This window comes from Equus quagga, unplaced genomic scaffold, assembly GCF_021613505.1.
Source record: "Equus quagga isolate Etosha38 unplaced genomic scaffold, UCLA_HA_Equagga_1.0 73442_RagTag, whole genome shotgun sequence".
Classification (NCBI taxonomy): Eukaryota; Metazoa; Chordata; class Mammalia; order Perissodactyla; family Equidae; genus Equus; species Equus quagga.
The window spans coordinates 365050-385223 of record NW_025802777.1 but is presented as its reverse complement, the minus strand read 5'-3'; the positions used below and the strand labels follow the sequence as shown (position 1 = coordinate 385223).

The 20174-nt window shown below is 60.1% G+C and overlaps 1 protein-coding gene across 1 annotated transcript; it reads left to right on the top strand.

Moving 5' to 3' along the window:
• The first annotated feature begins 103 nt into the window (after positions 1–103).
• LOC124234371 (periodic tryptophan protein 2 homolog) lies at positions 104–18550 on the top strand. Its single transcript, XM_046651727.1, has 21 exons — positions 104–202; positions 1405–1517; positions 2659–2753; positions 3172–3271; positions 4208–4351; positions 5267–5402; positions 5716–5948; positions 6345–6488; positions 7242–7312; positions 7804–7940; positions 8506–8654; positions 8836–8983; positions 9312–9462; positions 10485–10665; positions 12402–12549; positions 13142–13250; positions 14612–14677; positions 15608–15826; positions 15981–16131; positions 16411–16485; positions 17833–18550. Exons 1-21 carry the CDS (start codon positions 185–187, stop codon positions 18026–18028), a joined length of 2784 nt encoding a protein of 927 aa, XP_046507683.1. The 5' UTR covers positions 104–184; the 3' UTR covers positions 18029–18550.
• The last annotated feature ends 1624 nt before the right edge of the window (positions 18551–20174 follow it).

The window sequence follows — 20174 nt, the reverse complement described above, 5'->3', positions numbered from 1 at the left end:
GGGGCTCCGCCTCGGGGGCGGGGGCATGGGCGTGGCCGGGGCTGGGGCTCCGCCTCGGGCGGGGCGGCTCCTCCGGGCCGCGGGGGGCGCTGTGGCGCGGGGCCGCGTCCGCCCCGGAAGTGCTCGCTGCTAGCCGGCTGGCGGGGCGTGGAGGCTGCGGGGCGGTCCACGTGCAGCTGCCGGGATGAAGTTCGCGTACCGGGTGCGTGAGGGCGCTGGGCAGCCCGCGGGCGTGCGCTGTATTGTCCCGGAGCCCGGGGGGCCGGCAGCGGGGGCCGGGGGAGGGACCCGGTGGGCCCGGGGTGCGGGCCGCGCTGTCACTTCCATGAGGCTGAGGGAGGCCGGCCTCGAGAGCAGCAGCGGTCCTGGCCTGGATGGAGGGTCCTGGCTGCAGCTGGCGGGTTGAGGACCCAGCCGCGCGGAGCGGGCGGCGAGCCGCTCGGGCCGGACCCCGTTTTCCGGAGGCCGCGTGAGGTCTGTTAGAGCGCGACGTGGGGAGGACTCAGGGACACACGGCCGGGGGGTGCCTGCCGGCCGGGGGGTGCCTGCCGGCCTGGCCGTCCCGTCTGCCGCCGCGACCCCGATGGCGGCCCCTCCCCTGCAGGCTGTTCTCGGGCGGCCCCCCAGCTCCGCCCCGCACCCCCTCTGCCCACACCTGTTCCTGGGATCTCGGCCTCAGCGCCCTGCCCCGGGACCCTCCTCCGTCCCCACCCAGCTCCCCGCCGCCGCGCTCTGTCCTCTGGTCCCCTGCTGTGCGAAGTAGCCTCACTGGCCTCCCTGCTTCCCCTCCTGCGCCCACGGCCGATCGCTGGCCTTCAGTACTCGGGAGTGGGAACCCCCATGCTCTGCTGGAAACCTCGCTGACCAAGCTCCTCCCTGGCTCTCCGCCCTGCTGGCCTGGTGGCCCCTCCAAGCTCCTCCTGGCCCACCCTCTGAGATACCTCTCCCGCCCGCTGTGGGGTGTCTGTCTTCAGCACCACCCCGCTCTTTGATTCTCTGTCTCTCCACTGCTCGCCTGTGGAGGTGGGATATGAGGGCGCTGAGGGCAGAGATGGGGCGCAGGGAGTGCTCACATTTGATGGCTGTACTCATGGATTAATTACAGAGCGCTGGTCATCTTTGCTGCTTTTCTGAGACGTGGGTCCCATCCTCTCCTTCCCCGGCGGATGCCTGCTGTCTGGAGGCTCCCCCGACACCCCGGTGTCCCTCACCTGCTGCACTTCTTCCTCCCTCTTGCTCAGGGCTGGGTTGCATGGGTGGCCAGGAAGTGTCCCAGGGGATGACCGGGGACCCTGCAAGCGGTGCTGCACCATCCCCTTGACCAGAGGCCTCATTCGGCCCTTGTCCAGGGTTCTGGAGACTCTGTATTTTCTTGGTGTTCAGACAGCTTTGCTTTCTTTTCAGTTTTCAAATTTGCTGGGGACCGTCTATAGGTGTGGAAACTTAAATTTTACCTGTGATGGCAATTCAGTCATCAGTCCTGTGGGAAACAGAGTCACTGTATTTGACCTTAAAAAGTAAGTACCCTAAAATGACGTTAACAGAGTGATTGTTGTAATTTGCACGTGAAAAACAACGGTGTTTTCCTAACCTTCCTTTAATAGCACCCTGTTAAGTCAGGCAGCCTGAAGGAGGGCTCTGGGACCTTCAGTGGTGTGGACAGGCCAGTGGTGGAACTGGCCCAGAAGTCCCGGTGTCTTCTTTCTGGTCCCTCAGCTAAACCTCGCGGATCTAGGAGTATCTAGGTCTTTGACATTACCTTCAAGGTAGAAATCATGAGTCACTGAATTGTCTGGGAAAAGGTGCCCAAGAACGTGGACGCCGCCTGTCCCTCGTGGTCCCTCCTGCTGGATGAGCACGGCGCTCGCCCAGATCAGTTCTGCTTGCAGGTTGACTCTTTCTTGTGGATGAGCGCGTGGTGAAGGGGAGGACTCCTGGTCGGGCTATCACCCCTTCCCAGACTTGTGCAACCTGGGTGGGATCCTCCTGTCACAGAGGCACCTGGGTTTCTGTCCCGCTCCACAGGCCTCGGTTTTTGTGTCTGTAAGAAGGGACAGTAGTACGTGCCTCCTCAGTGAGTTGCTTCCTGCAGTGCCCATGCAGGGTGTGCCCAGGGCCGGCTGCTGGCTTGGTCTTTCCCAGTTTGTTTAAATGACCTCTGACGGGGCTTTCTAGAGTAACCACCCTATGTTCGTTGAGGAGAAGTTGAGGAATAAAACAGTAAAGAGCAAAATTAGAATCTAAGCCAGTGGTTGCTTGTTTTTCCACTTTTGTGCATTTTCCCCTTTCTGTAGTTTTACAGGGATGTGCTGTCCTTGTGGTTAATCTCTCCTGTTGGATAGTTAGCTTGTTTCCAGTTTTCTGACTTTATACCTTTGCAGAATCCACTTGGGATGCAATCCTCAAAACAAACCTGACATATCTAAAACCCATCTTTAAGGTCTTTGATATGCTTTGCCCAGTTTTCTCCAGGGTCATTGTCTTATTTCCTCTCCCTGCAGTGAGGAGTGGGGGTGAGTGATGAGCTCTGGCCCAGGGCTCTGATGGGACAGGAGAGGGTGTGGCACAGGGACCAGTGAGCTGGTGGTCCGAGCCCGGCCCAGCCTCCTCATCTGACAACGTGAGATCAACTGCATGGTTCTGGTTTTTGTCTCTCAGCAACAAATCTGACACTCTGCCCCTGGCCACTCGGTACAACATCAAGTGTGTGGGTCTGTCCCCGGATGGCCGCCTCGCCATCATCGTCGATGAAGGTAACTGCCCTCCTCTGAGAGATGGCGACTCAGGGTCATGACTGATGGCACCGGCTGAGGGTGGACGTGGCAGGCCTCAGGGTGACATGAGGCCGACGCCATGTCCCAAAGTGGGGGGGTCTAGGCCGCATGGTCATCTCCCCCGGTTGCTTCCGTGTCTGGGGCCCTGGGGGGCTTCAGGATGAGGGCGTGTGTGCAGGGCATGGATGTGCCAGGGCGTCCTCGTTGGTTGTGCGCTGCTGGCACGTGAGCGCTGGCTCCCTGTGCCGTGGGGCACACGTTCCGCAGTCCTGATGCCTGCAGTGGAAACGTGTGGAACCTCACTGTGTCTCGGTTGTACCTGTGCAGTGAATCTGCTGCCTAGGGTGGGCTGTCACGTCTGGGAGGACTGCGTGATTGCCACGCGCCCTTCCTGCAGGGGGGAACGCGCTGCTGGTCAGTCTGGTCTGCAGGTCCGTGCTCCACCACTTCCACTTCAAGGGCTCTGTGCACAGCGTCTCCTTCTCCCCTGATGGCAGGTAAGGGCCTCTGGGCCTGGGGCGGGGAGCTGTTGAGGTGCAGACTCTGTGACCCGCACGGCGGGGCTGGAGCCAGCTCGTGTGAACCTAGAGGTCTCTTTCCACCCAGCACTCACTGTGGGAGCCTGTGCCAATGCCTCGTCTTGGCCAACCACAAATGGCCCCGAGCCGAGTGCTCCCGCAGGGTCCAGGCCCTTCTCCCCCACTCAAAGGCAGATGTTCACACCTCCAGTGGGAGGTTCTAAAAGTTCTGATCCAAACCGTCTCCAGAGCAGGTGTGGCCCTCAGAGGGTCTCCCAGCCTCCAGACAGTGGGGCCATGGAGGATCCACCACTGCCAAGTGGCACAGACCCCTGGCTTCGATGTCCACAGTGAGGAGGATGTGTGGGGACAAGGGCCTGGCCAGACTCAGCCCTGCTCTGGGTTCAAGGACCTCAGGAGAGAGGGCTCGTTCCTAGGTTGATCAGACCCCGGCTGACCCTGATGTGCTATGGAGGGGGTGGTTCTGGGTTTTAGTCAGGAGCCCCCACCCCACGGCCACACTCAGAAACCTCTTAAGAGTGGCACCTGAGGCAGTGGCTGCTCCTTGGCACCCGTCACGTGGGGCCAGTGTCTTCCTTTTGGTTCCAACCGGGGCTGTCTGAGGTTGGCCTGGCCTCAAGGACCACATCCCAGGTTGATGGGCGTGCCTGAGGGGCCTCTGCTCTGGGCAGAGGTGTGGCCGGGCCCAGGGTGCTGCAGGGTCTGTCTGCCTGTCCTTCTTCAGCCTCATCCCTGAAGGAGAAGCGGGGACTTGGGGCCAGTGAGAGGCAGGTCCCCAAGGTTGCCTCGTAGGAAACTGGCCCCAGAGCAGGAGAGCTGTCCTCTCAGGGGCTCTGAGCTGGTCTCAGGGTCTCCTTGGTGTTGAATATCGACGGGCCCCCGTTTCCATGGCAGGAAATTCGTCGTCACAAAAGGCAACATCGCTCAGCTGTACCATGCCCCTGGGAGGAAGCGAGAATTCAACGCGTTCGTCCTGGACAAAACCTACTTTGGGCCGTACGATGAGACCACGTGCATCGACTGGACAGATGACTCCCGGTGAGGCCTGCAGGGCAGGGCTCGGAAGGGAGGCCTGTAGCCAGCCTGGTGTTTGACAACACTGGGTGACTCTTGGCGCATGCTGAAGTTTCCTTTAGAAATGGCCTCTCATGGGCCTCATGTGGGGCTGGATGCAGGGCGGGCTCCGGGTTGAGTTAGGTCTGCCCTGGCCTTAGTCACGGGAAGCTAGAGTGGGATCTGGACCCTGGCGAGGAACGCTGTCAACCAGTGCATGCAGCCTGGTTTGTGGCCCCAAACATCCAGAGCAGCTGTGGCATCTCCCCTCATGGGTGCTCGGGGAGCACTGCGGCCCCATCCTCTCATGACTGCCATCTCTAACCATCTGGAAAGGCACCTGGGAGTGGCTGGCTTTTTCTCAGCTACCCCGAGTTCTGTGCGCAGGGAGCAGCAGGGGCTGGTGGTGGGAGCTGATTTGTACGTCACACCAGCTGCCACAGTCGGGGGACACAGCCCCCAGGCAGCACGCAGTGTGTCAGCAGGAGACAGCGGTCCCACTCCTGGGACGGTCTGTGGTACAGGGGCAGGGCACCCAGCGGCCAAGCCTTCCCACTCTTCAGCGAGGCTGGGCTGTCCCACCTCTGTCCCTGTTTACGCCGTAAGCAGAGTTCGATCCGATTCGGGTCGGGGATGTGAGGAGCAGGCTCCCAGGTGGCACCCCACAGGCTCGGCGTTCGGTTCTTAGGGCTCCCCTCGGCTGCCCTGCTGTGAGGCACTGCTTTGTGAGGAGGGATGGTGACACACGTGCATTGAGGCTCATGGTCCCAGGGGAAGCACAGAGAGGAGATGCAGGCTGGCAGACCCAGGCGTGTCCCCGTCTGCCACCCTGGGGCATCCCCTCTGTGCTGGGGGGCCTCAGCTGTGATCCTGAGCACGAGCTGTGTCTCCTCCATCCAGGTGCTTTGTGGTTGGAAGCAAAGACATGTCCACATGGGTGTTTGGGGCCGAGCGCTGGGACAACCTCATCTACTACGCGCTGGGGGGACACAAGGACGCCATCGTGGCCTGCTTCTTCGAATCCAGCAGTCTGGATGTACGTCCCTGCACCCAGAGCCCCCAGCCCACTGGCATCTCTGGTCACAGCTGCAAATTCGGGACGCACCAGGAGGCTGTGGTGCTGGGCCCTCCCCTGGGGCCCCCAGGGGCTGTTCTCAGGCCACCTGGGGGTATTTGGGAACTGACGGTGGCTGCTGGCTCCCCGTTGGGAGTTTTTTCTCCCAGTGCACAGGGGCAGGCCTTGGCGGAACTGGTGACACTAAGACAGGGTTCTTGTCCTGGCCTCCTGTGGGCCGGCAAGGGCCAGGGGTCGGGTGCCCACGCCCACACGCAAGTGCTTCCCTTTGCAGCTGTACACGCTCAGCCAAGACGGAGCCTTGTGCGTGTGGCAGTGTGACACACCCCCGGAGGGCCTGAGGCTGAAAGCCCCCACTGGCTGGAGGGCAGACCTACTGCAGAGAGAGGATGAGAATGAGGATGGGGACGAGGACGAGGATGGGGAGAGAGAGGCCACCGTCCGAGGGAAGGCCGCGCCGGCCGCCGAGGAGCAGCCGGGCAAAGTGAAGTACTCTCGGCTGGCCAAGTAGGTCTGCACTGCGGCGGGCAGCATCGCGCTGGGGGCAGCCGATGCACTCTTGCAGGCTCTCCTGCCTTGGAGGGAGCCGAGCGGGAGGTGGGCAGGCGAGGACCTGCAGGCTCGGGGGACAGGCCATTTTCCCGTGGGCCCATCCTGGGGATGTGTCCTGGGGACCAGCCAGGAGGCTGCTGGGTCCTGCGCACGGCCACGGAGGCCTTAGGAGTGGAGAGCCAAGGGGTGAGGAGATGGGCGGTTGCCCTCAGGGCCTGAGAGGCAGTGCGGTCAGCGCTGCCCCCGCATGTCCCACGTGCAGCCAGGGCCTCTGGCCTGGGGTCCCAGGCAGGCACTCAACGGGGGCAAGAGCCCAGCCTGGCTGTCTCGTCGCCCTTTCCACCTGTTTAGGTACTTCTTTAATAAAGAAGGGGATTTTAACAACCTGACAGCTGCAGCGTATCACAAGAAGACCCACCTCTTGGTCACTGGGTTTGCTTCTGGAATCTTCCACCTTCACGAGCTCCCAGAGTTCAACCTCATCCACTCCCTGAGGTGAGCACCTCTGCTCTGTGGCCTGTGTGGTTTCCTGAGTGCTCAAGAGTGGGAGTGAGTCTGACAGGCCCACGCACGGCATGGGTATGGGCGGAGGCTGTGCTGTGCTGACCTGACTGAGCCCTGTGGACGCCTGACCTCGCCTTCGTCCTGGCCAGGCAGGAAGGCAGCTTAGAGTGAACTGGACATTGCTGCCCATCTTTGTCTCAGACCCACGCTCCCTCCCTGGGCTTTGATCCCACAGCGGGATTGTGTCACTTTTCTTTTTTTTTAATTATTTTTACTTTTTTGGTGAGGAAGATTGTCCCTGAGCCAACATCTATGGCAATCTTCCTCTACTTTGTATGTGGGACACCACCACAGCACGGCTTGGTAAGCGGTGTGTAGGTCCATGCCTGGCATCCGAACTCGCAAACCTCTGGCTGCCCAAGCAGAGTACAGGAACTTAACTGCTATGTTTCTGGGCTGGTCCCGCATCCTTTGTTTTTATTTTCCTTTGTTCCTTTCTGTTTATCTTTGGAAGTTAAAATATGGGTATCACAGAATCACGCAGCTTCCAAGTTTTGAGTGCAGGGCACTGCTCTGGGTTTTTTTATGCTTTAACAAAGTGAATTGTTTATATCTAGTAAGTGGGCAGGGAGAAGGTGGGTCCGGACGGTAGGGGCCACCTGGTCCTGCCTTCGCCCACCTGGGCCCCCCAGGGTCGGTCCAGGAGGCTCTTCCGTGCTCACCGAGCCCTGCTTTTCTGCTCAGCATCTCGGATCAGAGGATTGCATCCGTCTCCATCAACAGCTCCGGGGACTGGATCGCCTTCGGCTGCTCAGGTTTGTGTGAGAATAAGAATAGAGCTTCTGCTGCAGGACAGCTGCCTGTCGTCCCCTCGGGCACTGGGGACACAGCCGGGAGAGACGCCTTGGGGGGCCTGTTGTGTGCAGAGCGGGTCAGCTGGGTGGCTCAAGTGCGCAGCAGCAGTCAGTGAAACTTCCAGAGCAAGAGCTCCTCTGAGCTGTGAGTCTCTTGTTGCCTGAATCTCGGTCTCCGGCCGCAGCCCCTGGCCGGGGGCCTTGGCCCTCTGGTGGGCCGCCGCAGGTGTCCTGTGTGGCATTCCCACTCTGCGTGCTGGTGATTCAGGAGGTTGACTGTGCGGGGTGCCCTCACTCAGGTGGAGGATGCTGGTGCCTGACTCAGGGTGGGGCAGGGGGTCAGGGTACCAGCGTGAGTCGAGGCTGGGCAGGCCGACAGTCGATAGTGTGCCCCTGTCTGCCCAGGGGATGGAGCATTGTGTGCCAATCCCCAGCCCGTTTGTGCTCTGCAGGCCTGGGCCAGCTGCTGGTGTGGGAGTGGCAGAGCGAGTCCTACGTGCTCAAGCAGCAGGGCCACTTCAACAGCATGGTGTCCCTGGCCTACTCCCCTGACGGGCAGTACATTGTGACTGGCGGGGATGACGGCAAGGTGGGGCTGCTGCGCCACGGCATGGGGCTGGCGGATGGCGGCGGGGAGGGATGGATCCTGTCTGTCCTGCCAGCTAGGGTACCGGGTCTGGGCTGAGGGGGGCGCATGGCATTCGTGGCCAGGCTCTGCCTGTAGGGTTCAGCCTGGAGCTTGCGGGCTCTCCCCGCCTCGTCTGGGCTCCCGAAGAGGCGTTTACAGACTTAGCCACATCTGGGTGGAGAGGGTTCGGGGTCTGTTTCCCCGTCATTGGCTCTGGCTCCCGTACACCTGTCGCTTCTTGGCTGAGGGGTCTGTGGTGCTAGCAGCTGCCGTCTGAGGTGGGCAGGTCCTTGTTGCGCCTCCTGGGGCAGACACGGAGTCCCTGCAACCCCCCAGCCCTCCCTCACGGGGTGACAGGAGACGAGCAATCTTTCTAGGCCTCAGTGCCCACACGGGGTGTGTGTGTGTGTGTGCGTGGGTGTCTATCTGTGTGTGCTTGGGGCTGGGGGTCCCGGGTTGGAGAGGTGTGTGGGCGTGTGCGGTCCTGAGCCGTGGCTGCCTACCCCTCATGCGCTGCCCACCGCAGGTCAAGGTGTGGAACACCCTCAGTGGCTTCTGCTTCATCACTTTCACGGAACACTCCAGTGGGGTCACTGGCGTGACCTTCACTGCCACTGGCTACGTCATTGTGACCTCTTCCATGGACGGGACCGTGCGTGCCTTTGACCTTCACAGGTGACCCTTCTGTTGGGATGCTGGCTCAGAGCAGCTTCTTCTCTGCAGTGGGCTGTGAGAGAGAGGCTGAGGGTTCCGGGTTTGTCAGGAAGTATGTGGTGTAGATGCATGCAGAGGGTTGAAGCCCAGCGTCTGGGACTTCAGGGAGCCACGCCAAGCAGGACTTTTCTTTTCCCGGCAGGTACCGGAACTTCCGCACCTTCACGTCTCCACGCCCCACCCAGTTCTCCTGTGTGGCTGTGGACTCGAGCGGGGAGATTGTCTCTGCTGGGGCCCAGGACTCCTTCGAGATCTTTATCTGGTCAATGCAGACAGGCAGGCTCCTTGATGTAAGGACGTGGGTCCCAGGAGCCTTGCTCTAGACGGGGCTGGGACCAGAGGGCTGGGGGACAGGCCACTCACAACGCACCGGGAGGGGCCTTCAGCAGACTGAGGGGAGCGAGTGGGTCAGAGGTCACGTCTCGGGAGCAGGCAGCACTGTTCACATGCGTTTTCTGGCCTGGCCTCCTCTCCCTTCCTTGCACCCAGATAGAGTCAGCCCGCCTTATCCCACAGCCTCAGGGCACTCAGACGGCCGTGTCTCAGCAGCCACAGCCTCTGTGCCTGCTGTCCGGCTCAGGGCTGCCCACCATGGCTCTTGCCTCTGAACCACTGTAGGTTTTGTCTGGCCACGAGGGGCCCATCAGCGGCCTGTGTTTTAACCCAATGAAGTCGGTGCTGGCCAGTGCCTCCTGGGACAGGACGGTGCGTCTATGGGACATGGCCGACAGCTGGAGAACCACAGAGACCCTGGCCCTGACCTCCGATGGTGAGCTGCACAGTGGGCTTAGTGGGCAGAAATTGTGACCCAGGACGAGGGTCTGGTCTCCGTGCTGTTACCTGCCTGTCTTGGTTGTGTGTCTGGATGTAAACCCAGGACCCCCCACGCCCCGCAGCTGTCAGGATTGGCGGCCAGTCCAGGGTCACTTAGCATTGGACATCCACGTGGGAGAGCGAGCCAGGGGCCCGGGCTGAGCAGGCCTCCTGCCGCTTTCTGCTCTTGCCTGTGGGTTAGCTTGTCCCCAAGGAGCGGCCGGTGCTCTGCTCGGCTTGAGCCATAGGGAGAAGCACGAGGTGACTGTAGGCGGCATAGGAGGCCTCACGGCTCAAGCCGGGTGGGCCCTGCCTCCCGTATCTGTGAGGGGAGTGTCCCGGAGCACAGCCAGGCTCTATGTGAATGTCTTGTGACAGCTGCTCTCTCCCTGGTGGCTGAGTTGATAGGTCATGCCAAAGACCAAACCGTTTGCCATCTGGCCCTGTGCCAAACACGTTTGCTGCCCCTAGGACTCACAGGTCCCTCCATGTTCTCTGCTTCCCACTGCCCCATCCGGCTCCGGTTCAGGCTTTTGGCAGTCGGTGTCCTCCATTTTTGTGGGGCCTCCGTACTGACCTTCCTCCTCTAGTTAGCCTGTTTCTAGTCTGTCCTGCGTCTCCGTCAGAAAAGCCTTTGCTGTGACCTCCAAGTCACTGTGACTCACCCCTGCCCGGCCTCTGCTTCCGCCCTGCGCCCTCCCACCAGACTGGCCCCTGCTCAGTCGTGCATCCTGGGCGTCCATGGCCCCACCTGGACCCCTTGCCCCCCGAGGCGGCTGGGGCCCTGCTTGCACAAGCAGCCAATGTGGCTCCAAGCTATTCGTGCTGGGGCACAGGCCTCCCTCATGGGGCTGGAGCTTCTCCTCCCCCTGCCCAGACCCGGGCCCTCGCAGAGCTGATGATGAGGCCCAGTGAGGGTGGGCCCATCTGCTGGAACCCAGGGTCTTCCTTGGGCCCTGATTTTGCGTCTCTTTTCAGCTCTGGCTGTGACTTTTCGCCCCGATGGTGCAGAGCTGGCTGTGGCCACACTGAACTCGCAAATCACCTTCTGGGACCCCGAGAACGCCGTGCAGACGGGCTCCATTGAGGGCAGGCATGACCTCAAGACAGGAAGGAAGGAGCTGGACAAGATCACCGCCAAGCACTCAGCCAAGGGGAAGTGAGTGCCTCAGCGAGGGCGTGGGGCGTCAGGTGGTGGGCACCAAGGGTGTGGGGCCCGGGGCACTGAGGGCGTGGGGTGATGGGCACTGAGGGTATGAGGTGAAGGGCACTGAGGGCATGAGGCAGGGGCACCGAGAGTGCAGAGCAGCAGGCACTGAGGGCATGGGGCACGGGGCACCAAAGGCGAGGGGCGCAGGGTAGCGGGCACTGAGGGCATAGGGCGCAGGGTGGTGGGCACCGAGGGCGTGGGGCACAGGGCAGCTGGCACCGATGGCGTGGGGTGCAGGGTGGCGGGCACCACACCAAGGGTCTGGGGCATGGGGCACCGATGGCGTGGGGCACAGGGCGGCAGGCACCGAGGGCGTGGGGAGTGGGGCACTGAGGGCACAGGGTGGCGGGCTGGGAGCCGGCTCAGCAGCGGGAGCTCTTCCTCCCAGAGGAGACAGGGAAGCTGTGCTGCGGTTTTGTGCGCTGCGGGGTTGATAGATTCCAGCGTCCTCACACACCTTTGGCATTAATGGTGCTGCCGTGGACGTTCAGGGACGAGTTTGTGTGGGTTCATTTCTAGTTCTCTTAAGTGTGTCCTGAGGAGTGGAATCGCTGGGTGACCACAGGTGACGGTGTTTAAGTTTCTGAGGAACCGCCACACGGTCTGCCAGAGAGCCTGCAGCGTTTCATCTTCCCACCAGCAGCGTGGGGGTCCCAGGTCCCCACGCCTTCACAGACTCATCCTGTCGTTTTACATGGTAGCCGTTCTGGTGGGCGTGAGATGGGGGCTCGTGGTTGTGACTCTCGTTTCCCTAAGGACTGGTGGTGGTGAGCGTCTTTTCCTGGGCTCTCGGCCATTTGTGTGTCGGCCTTGGGGAAACGTCCAGCCAGAGCATTTGCTGTTTTAACTGGGCTGTCTTTCTTTATTGCTGACTTGTTAGATGTGTTAAAATGTGAGCCCCTCATCAGATAAATGATCTGCTGGTTTTTTCTCCCATTCTGCGAGTTGACTTGACTTTCTTGACGGTGTCTTTTAAAGTACTACAGTTTTACTTCTGAAGACCTCCAGTTCATCTCTTGTGCTTTTGGTGTCATGCCTAACAATCCATTGCCTAACTCAAGGTCACTGTCTGAGTTCTGTGAGCAAAGCGGGCGCATGTGCCAGGTTTCTGGTCCTGCAGGACTGAGGAGGCACTCCCATGAGTGGCCACTCGCAGGGCGGCAGGCAGACCGGCCTCCTTTTCATTCCTACTTGAGCCACATGGTCCTTTTGTGAAAAGCTCGTGCCTTTTGAGAGGCTTTGGTACACGCCCCTCGTCTAGAGAACCCAGTAGAGTGACTAGACGTTGTAAACTACAGGTTCAAAGTCCTGCGGGAGGGGCCGGCCTGGTGGCGCAGGGGTTAAGTGCGTACTTTCCACTTCAGCGGCCCAGGGATCTCAGGTTCAGATCCCGGGTGCGAACATGGCACTGCTCAAGCCATGCTGTGGCAGGTGTCCCACATATAAAGTAGAGGAAGATGGACACGGATGTGAGCTCAGGGCCAGTCTTCCTCAGCAAAAAGAGGAGGATTGGCGACATGTTAGCTCAAGGCTAATCTTCCTCAAAAAAAGAAAAAGTCCTGTGGGAGTTTCAGCCTGAGCTGTGGAGAATGCTGGGAGGGTGGCCTTTGCCCTCTGGAATTTGGGTGGGACCACACATCAGAAGTCCCCTGGTGGCAACAAAGTCCTCCTCCCCTCCGCTTCAGGGCCTTCACCACTCTGTGCTACTCTGCGGACGGCCAGAGCATCCTAGCGGGAGGGATGTCCAAGTTTGTGTGCATCTACCACATCAAGGAGCAGATTCTCAGGAAGAAGTTTGAGATCTCCTGCAACCTCTCGCTGGACGCCATGGAGGTGAGCCGGTGCGCGGGGCTCCACTGCATGGCCCCACGGGCTCACAGGACCCCAGTGTGGACCAAGTGTGCTGTGGAGGTGCAAGGCTGCTGCTGCGGACGGCCTGGCCCTGCCCCTTGCCCTCCTCGCACTCTGGCTCCACAGGATCCGGGGTGGGGCCCCTGGGCAGACTCGCGCTTGCCTGGGTTCACTGCTCTGGCCCCATCGCAGGGCAAGGGCTCCTGTGTGGGCCAGAAGCCCGCCCCTCCTAAGTGTTTCTGGGGGCATGTGTCCTCGCATGTCCCTGAGGACGTGCAGCCGCCCTGGGTGTCACGCTGACGTGCGTTGTGTGCCTCCCCCGCAGAGGCTCACGAGCCTTTCCAGTGTTGAGTTAGGGACTCCGACACCGCTGAGGTGGCAGCAGGGACTCCCACCCGACAGCAGTGGGCTCTGAGGGGATGGTCTGCCATGGGAGGGGCTGAGATGGGCTTGTCACTGTCCCTTCTCGGGGTCCGTGTGTCCTGTGCGTGTTCCACACAGGGCTGGGGGCTCGTCCTGCTGCGCCCTCCCCTCTCCTCCAGCTGGTGAGTGGTCCATGGACTTGCCTTTCTAGGAATTTTTGAACCGAAGGAAAATGACGGAGTTTGGTAACCTGGCACTAATCGATCAAGACGCCGGGGAGGAGGCCGGAGTTGCGATACCGCTGCCGGGAGTGAAGAAAGGTGGGCAGAGGGCCGCTCGGGCCCTGGACAGCCACAGCAGGCCACCCTCTCACCTCCTGATTTCCCGGGGCGACAGTGGTTTTGCTCTCTGGCTGGGGCTGCAACAGTTGACGACCAGGTGCTCCCACTACACGCGGGTGGTGCTGGGCCGGGGGCTGGGGGCGCAGGGAGCCTCCTGTGAGTTGCTACATGGCCCGCGGCCTCCTGGCTTGTCTGGCTGTCGGTTTGTTCAGCGGTCAGCGCCCAGCCCTGCACCTCTCACTCCCCCGACATGGGCCACAAGGACTCTGGTGTCAGAGCTGGCAGTCCGGGAGGCCTGAGGGGCACATGTGCCTCACAGGGACAGGGCAGAAGCCTCAGGCCCCTCGGGCCCTGGTAGACCAGCATGAAGGGACAGCCATCCCCAGAAAGCCTGCATGTCTCTGTGCGCCGGCACTGGGCACAGTGTGGGGGTGGCTGCCCTGCCCTGCCCGCCCTGGCCCCTGGTGCTGGCCGGGCCTGGTTCCCTCCAGGCCTGCGCTGACGCATCCCGAGGACTTCCTGACGAGCGTGGCCCCTGCTTCCTCGGGTGTGTGGAGCGGCGGTGCTCAGCCTGTGTGGAGACGTTCTGAGTGTCTCAGCCTGGGCGGAGACGCTGTTGGCGTTGAGTCTGGGGAGCCCAGGGGCTCTGCTGGACCCGCAAGGACCTGGCCCCAAATGCTGGTCATCCCAAGGTCAAGAGCCCCCAGCAGAGTACTTCCAGGGGCACACACAAAATGTCATGGCGGTGGCCTCCAGGAAGGGCTCCAGGTGGGAGATGGGCTGAGAGGAGACTGACTTTTCACAGGTCTCCTTTGTGTCATTGAATTTCATACCGTGGGAATAGATTACCTACTTAAAAAGCTAATTTGAAGAGAAAATGCTAGCAAGTATTCACATGACGATACCCAGTGAGAGTGAGCCTCCACTCCACAGAGCTACCTTGTGCAGTCGTGTGGCTTGTGCACTGCACAAAGAGGCTGGCTGAATGGGTAGGGAGGAACTGGAACCACCCTGCCTCGCAGCCCTGGGCTGGGCAGAGACCTTTTCCAAGAACAAACAAGCTGTTTGCTGGCCAGGCCAGATGCACAGGAGAGTGTCTTCTCCAAGGGCTCCTGTGTGGAGGCCAGCAGCACCTGTGAGACAGCATCTGAGGTCCCAGCCCAGCACTCACCTGCTGCATCTGTGAACAGGATGGGAGGGCCAGGGGACAGGGCTGCCATTCCTGATGGGCCCATCGCCACCCCTGGCCAACAACATGCCCCTGGGGTGGCCCTCCCTCTGTTGGGTGAGTGGTGAGGGCTGTGCTGCCCTGTAACTGAGAGCGGTTCCTGTGTCTTCAGGTGACATGAGCTCTCGGCACTTCAAACCGGAGATCAGGGTGACCTCGCTCCGCTTCTCTCCCACTGGTGAGCCCTGAGCAGCGGGTTGTTGGTGCTGGAAGGGGCAGGGGTTGGTCCTGATGGGTGTGAGGGCCTGAGCTTGCACGATGGGCCTGTCACCTCTGCTCCCAGGGACAAAGTCGGTCTCAGAGCGTTTGTCCAGCTCTGGGCCACACTGTCCCCTGTGGGTAAGACGTGGTGGTCTTTGTCCTCGCCAGAGGACGGCTGTGAAAGCTCTTACCTCAGATACACCGGGCTTCGAAACAGGGAGGTGGGCACCTGCCCTGAGCACCCTTTTCGTGTACCAGTCAAGACTGTCCCAGGGGGCTGCCTTGTCTGCCATCCAGCGCCTTGCTCCCCCATCCTGTCCCTCCCTGTATTGAGGGTGTCCGGTGGACTGGTTCTGAGGGGCTGTGGGGGAGGGTCTGTGCCCCCTCGTACAGGTGGTCCCACAGAGCAGAGCTCCACAGGGGTTGCAGTGGGCTGATCTTATGGTTGACAGTGACACTCTCCAGCACCCATTGAGTGACAGGAGCAGCGAGTGCAGGACAGCACGTGCCCCCACCGCAGTGTGAGCCGGTTTATTTGCATGTTTTCTCCTGGCATCACGGTGAAGTTCAAAAGTTGGCGCAGAGGCCACACGGCCTGCAAAGCTGAAAATCTTTCCCTTTACAGAGAAGCCTGCTGGGCCTGGTGTAAACCAAGGGGCAGACGTTTGTATATGTGTCTGCTCACGTGCACACACAGCAGTTCTGGAGGAATGCCTGTGGAAGTGACCCAGGCGTCCCTTCCAGAGAGGAGCTGGTGGCTGGGAGAGCATAAGAGGAAGACATCCCCATGTTCCTTTCTGTGCTGCTGCTTTTGGGACCAGGGGAAAGTATCCAATACCTGTTCTTCAAACAGTGGGGAGAAGTGAGCATAAATCTTCAGGAACTCTCTTGACTGCTTAATCCCCAGGGCGCTGCTGGGCGGCCACCACCACCGAGGGGCTCCTCATCTACTCCCTGGACGCCCAGATGCTCTTTGACCCATTTGAGCTGGACACCAGCGTCACCCCCGGGCGGGTCCGGGCGGCGCTGCGCCAGCGGGACTTCACCAGGGCCATCCTCATGGCCTTCCGGCTCAACGAGAAGAAGCTGCTGCAGGAGGCCCTGGAGTCCGTGCCCTGGGACGAGAGTGAGTGCCCGGGGCCGGGGCCCGGGACGGGCCAGGAGGACCCTCCGTCCAGACCCAGTGGTCGGGATTCCCGGCCTCTTTGCAAATGCAGGAATGTCTTTCCTCCTGATTTGATTCTTTGCACCGTGAGCATGGTTTCCTCCTCTCCTTGCAGTTGATGTTGTCAGCTCCTCCCTCCCGGAGTTGTATGTGGAGAAAGTGCTTGAGTTTTTAGCTTCATCCTTTGAGGCGTCTCACCATCTAGAATTCTACCTCATATGGACTCAGAAGTTGCTCATGGCGCATGGTCAGAAGCTGAAGTCCAGGTATGATGTGCTCACACGCTCATCCATGTGTGACTTCTGTCACTTGATCAGCTGGTCTCTATAGATAAAGAGGGAAACTTTACATTGCAAACACCACGTGAAGTGAGGCCTTACATGCAAACAGGATGTGAGGCGAAGCCTTTACAGGCCACAACAGTTTGAGGTGAAGCTTTTACACGTGTACACAGTGTGAGGCGAGGCCTTGACACAACAAACACTGCAGGCGACGGGGCTGTGGCGTCCCGTTACTGCCGCGCACTCAGGGACTTCTCCTTGCAGAGCGGGGACGCTGCTGCCGGCAGTGCAGTTCCTTCAGAAGAGCATCCAGCGGCACCTGGACGACGTCTCCAAACTGTACGTGTTGCGACGCGGCTGGTGGGTGGGGCGGGGCTGGTGCTTTGTGCTGGCTCCCCCGGGGCTGCTCCCTGCGTCGTCTGACGGGACAGGAGGTCCCCGTGTTGGGGGTGCTAGCTCCCTTGCTGCCCCGAGCCAAATACGCCTGGCTACCGCATGGTGGGACAGATGGCCTGTGTCAGGCGTGTCCTGGGTGGAGGAGAGCTCTCTCAATGATGCAGTTAGAAGAGGCGGTGCGGTCAGGAGCCCCGTCCCCTGTCCCCAGGTGGCTTCCTGATGGTTCAGGCACTTTCTGGCCCCTCCCCTGAGGCCGAGCAGCCCATGAAGGCCCCACAGCGTGGCCTCTCCTGGGGGTCACCGTCCCTGCTGTTGGCGGGGTGTGTAGAGAGTGGTGGGGTCCGAGGCGCTGAGTTCAGGATCGGTGTCCAGGTGCCCCAGCTCGGATCCTGAAGGTCTTCCCCTGCTCTTGACTGCCCGCTGTCCACAGGCGGAGGCCTGTGTTTGGGCCCAGTGGTCCCAGGGTCCTCCTGCCTGTCCGTGGCTGGTTCCTCTGTTTTTAAGAGTCCTGAACCAGGCCTTCCTCCCTAACTTTTCTTCCTGACTCTGCCATCTGCTGGGGAGAGCCTTCCCTTTGTTGGGGCCTCCGTGACTCCACAGAGCTCTGTCCGAGAGGCTGGGCACCTCCTGTCACCCCTCATTTCTTGGTGCTCCCGTAGAGGCAGTGTCCCTGGACCCCGGCATCGAGGGCTGTTGCTGATGTGTGGGCACAGCTGGCTCTCGTGTGTTGATCGGGGGGGCTCCAGCTACGCTTCCAGACCTAGAGTCTGGTTCAGAGTTCCTGCACGGGCGGTCACACCGCTTGCACACTCTGTGGTGTGCTGCGTTTATTCCTTTCTCGCGAATCCTTTCACCTTACAGTTCATTCTCACCAGCGAATTTCTGCGTTGACATGATGGTGTGACTTCTCCCTTACTCTGTCACTGTGGGGAACTAACTGACTCAGCGTGTTCCTCTCTGCTCCAAAACGGCCCTGGGCTCCGCAGCGGTCCCTTCCTCCGGGGTCTGCTGGGCCTGAGTGGCGAAGCCAGAGACGGGCAGGGGCAGTGAGGACAGAGCAGAAGGGATGGATCTCACAGTCAGGTCCCGGAAGGCCTTCGCTGCTCCAGAGCCAGGAGGGTGGCCGGGCAGGGACATGGGGAGGAGAGAAGTGAGGCAGGTTGGGGCTCCTACAGCCTGTGTCTGGTTTTTCTCTGAGTCCCGGTGGTGGTTGGTACGGGCGAGCCGGGCTTTTCACTGGAAGGATGACTGTGTTGCTTTTGCCGACATGATTCCTGTGACCTTCAACAGCTGCGACTGGAACCGCTACAGCATTCAGTACGCTCTGGCCGTTTCCAAGCAGCGGGGCATGAAACGCCCCTCGGAACCGCTGGGAAGTGAGGAGGAAGCAGGCGCTTCTGACGACAATGACGACGACGACGACGACAGTCTGCACCTGCTCGGAGGAGGACACGGGGGCGAGGATGAGGACGGGCTGCTGGCATAGAGCCACCGTGTTTGCAGTCCCGCTCATTTCGGTTAAGACCCCAAGAGTTGGAACTGAACCGCACTGCCTGGGCCCGGGACGTGAGGGGAGGGCAACCCAGAAGTGTGGCAGTGCTGTCGCCAAGGACTCGCTGCTCCTGTAAGAGCCAAACAGGCAGCAGCGGCAGAGCAGGCTGACCATCCCCAGCCAGCGCAGGCCCGGCCCACGGGGCTTGGGATCCAGCGGCGGTAATGAAGATCAGGGATGGTGTCTGCTGTTGAAAAAGCCTTCCAGAGACGAATGGGTTCACATTGATAGACTTTGGATGAGAGTTATTTATATTTTTGATATGACATTTTGATGATAAATTTAGGGATGAAAAAGATGGGGTTTTGTAAAATGCAAGTATGAATGAAGTCTAAACTCTGAACTAAAAATGTTTATAATATATCCTGGGTGTGGTTGACAGGCAGGGGGATCAGGGCCACCTGCCTGCTGGCACCTCCATGCCCGGGGAGCAGGTGAGCAGGGCAGGTGGATCGCCGGCCATGTCCCCGCCCTCACAGCCCCCAGCCTAGGCCGCCTGCCCTGTAATCTCCTACACAGGGTCGGGCAGGAGCATCTGCCTGACTCTGACATCAGAGAGGGACGTGCAGGAGCCTGGGGCTGGGACCGGATGGTCCTCCTGGGGAGCTCACTCAGACCTGCCTGGCCAGCCCTGCACAGGCCACACAGGGGAGAGTCGGGCCGCTCTGCCCTGCAGTGCCCCTCGGGAAGGGTCCCTGTGAGAGTGTCTTGGACCAGCTTCTCAAATATAGCCAGGCGCCCGGTCCCTGTGGCTTGGGAGCAGCAGCCTCCAGTCAGGACACGGGCAGACCTGGGTGCAGTATGTCCCAGATAGCCTGTGGGCATGGCTCAAAGGAAAAGGAAAGCCCTTCACAGCTGGCCTGGTGCCCACTGGAGGGGGCTGTCACCTGAGTCTGTTCACCCAGTGTGTGCTCAGGTCTCCAGTGTCACTGGGCGTTTGTTCCTGCTCGTCGTCTCCAAGCATAACTTAGGCTGGAAAACTCTCTAGCATTCCCTCCTCACCCCAGCTTTTTCTGTAACTTTCACGTGTGCAGGTGAAATGCAGCTGAGCAGAGGCCCCTGGAGGTGCAGCTGACGGAAGTGGGGCTCTGCAGGTGGGGTCCAGGAGCAGTGGCCGAGTGGCCAGTGTGGTCAAGGCCTGGCAGCAGCACTGGGAGGAAGCTTGGTAGAGAGGCGGGGTCTTGGCTCCCAGACTGACTGAATAGACTCTGTATGTTAGTGTTTCCTTCCTAAAAGAGAGCAGCTGACCTAGTGCATTTTAGCATCGTCCCCATGATCACCAGCTAATGTTCTGGATGTGGCCCTGAGAAACAGTCCCTCAGAGCCGTGAGAAGCCAGGATGCCGGTGGGAGTGCAGGGAGGATTGAGAACGGCTCTCCTGGGTCCAGAAGAAATTGGGTCCATCCATAGAAATGGAGGAGTCAGTGATGAAGGTTCAGGAATAAAGACAGTGAGACATTCCAAGCTTGTCTTTGGTTATAACTTTTACAATGCCCTATGTTTGTTATTCTAGTTTCCTAGGAGAATCTCCTTGCAGAGATCAACTGTAAAAGTCTTTAAAATAGGACAATTTGAATGTCAATAAGGACAGTGCTGGCCCTGGGTTGAAACATCCAATGTATCTGCCTGTTGCTCACCAGCTGCCTCCAACAGTGACCATTCAAATTACTTCAAAAACCTGTGTTGTTGGTTTGAAAAGTGGTAAATTAAGGGAAAGAATATGGCATTTATCCAGTCGTTTCTATGTGAACCGGCTCCTGGATAACCACTAGGTATTTTTTGACCGGGAGAATTCCAACTAGCCCCTCAAGGCGTCAGAGTAGCCCCATTTTGCAATGATTTAGTGCCTCGGTACAGGTCACAAGGAGAGAGCAGACAGCACTACGGCTGTTCCTGCCCCACACTGACCCTGGAGGAGCCTCCGGAAGGAAATTGGAGGACAGGCAGTTTACCTCGCGGTGCAGCCCGCAAACCAAGAGGGACACTCTGGAGAAGGGGTAACATCAAGGGAAACAAAGAACAGGAGGTGGGGCCCTGCAGTGTGAAGACCTCATTTGGATCCCGATTCAAACACTAAGAA

What these genes read in the sequence shown, in the direction of transcription:
- LOC124234371 (XM_046651727.1), top strand. An exon ending in GACTGGACAGATGACTCCCG is followed by an intron (nt 4,352 to 5,266) that starts GTGAGGCCTGCA and finishes TCCTCCATCCAG; the next exon opens with GTGCTTTGTGGTTGGAAGCA. An exon ending in AAGTACTCTCGGCTGGCCAA is followed by an intron (nt 5,949 to 6,344) that starts GTAGGTCTGCAC and finishes CCACCTGTTTAG; the next exon opens with GTACTTCTTTAATAAAGAAG.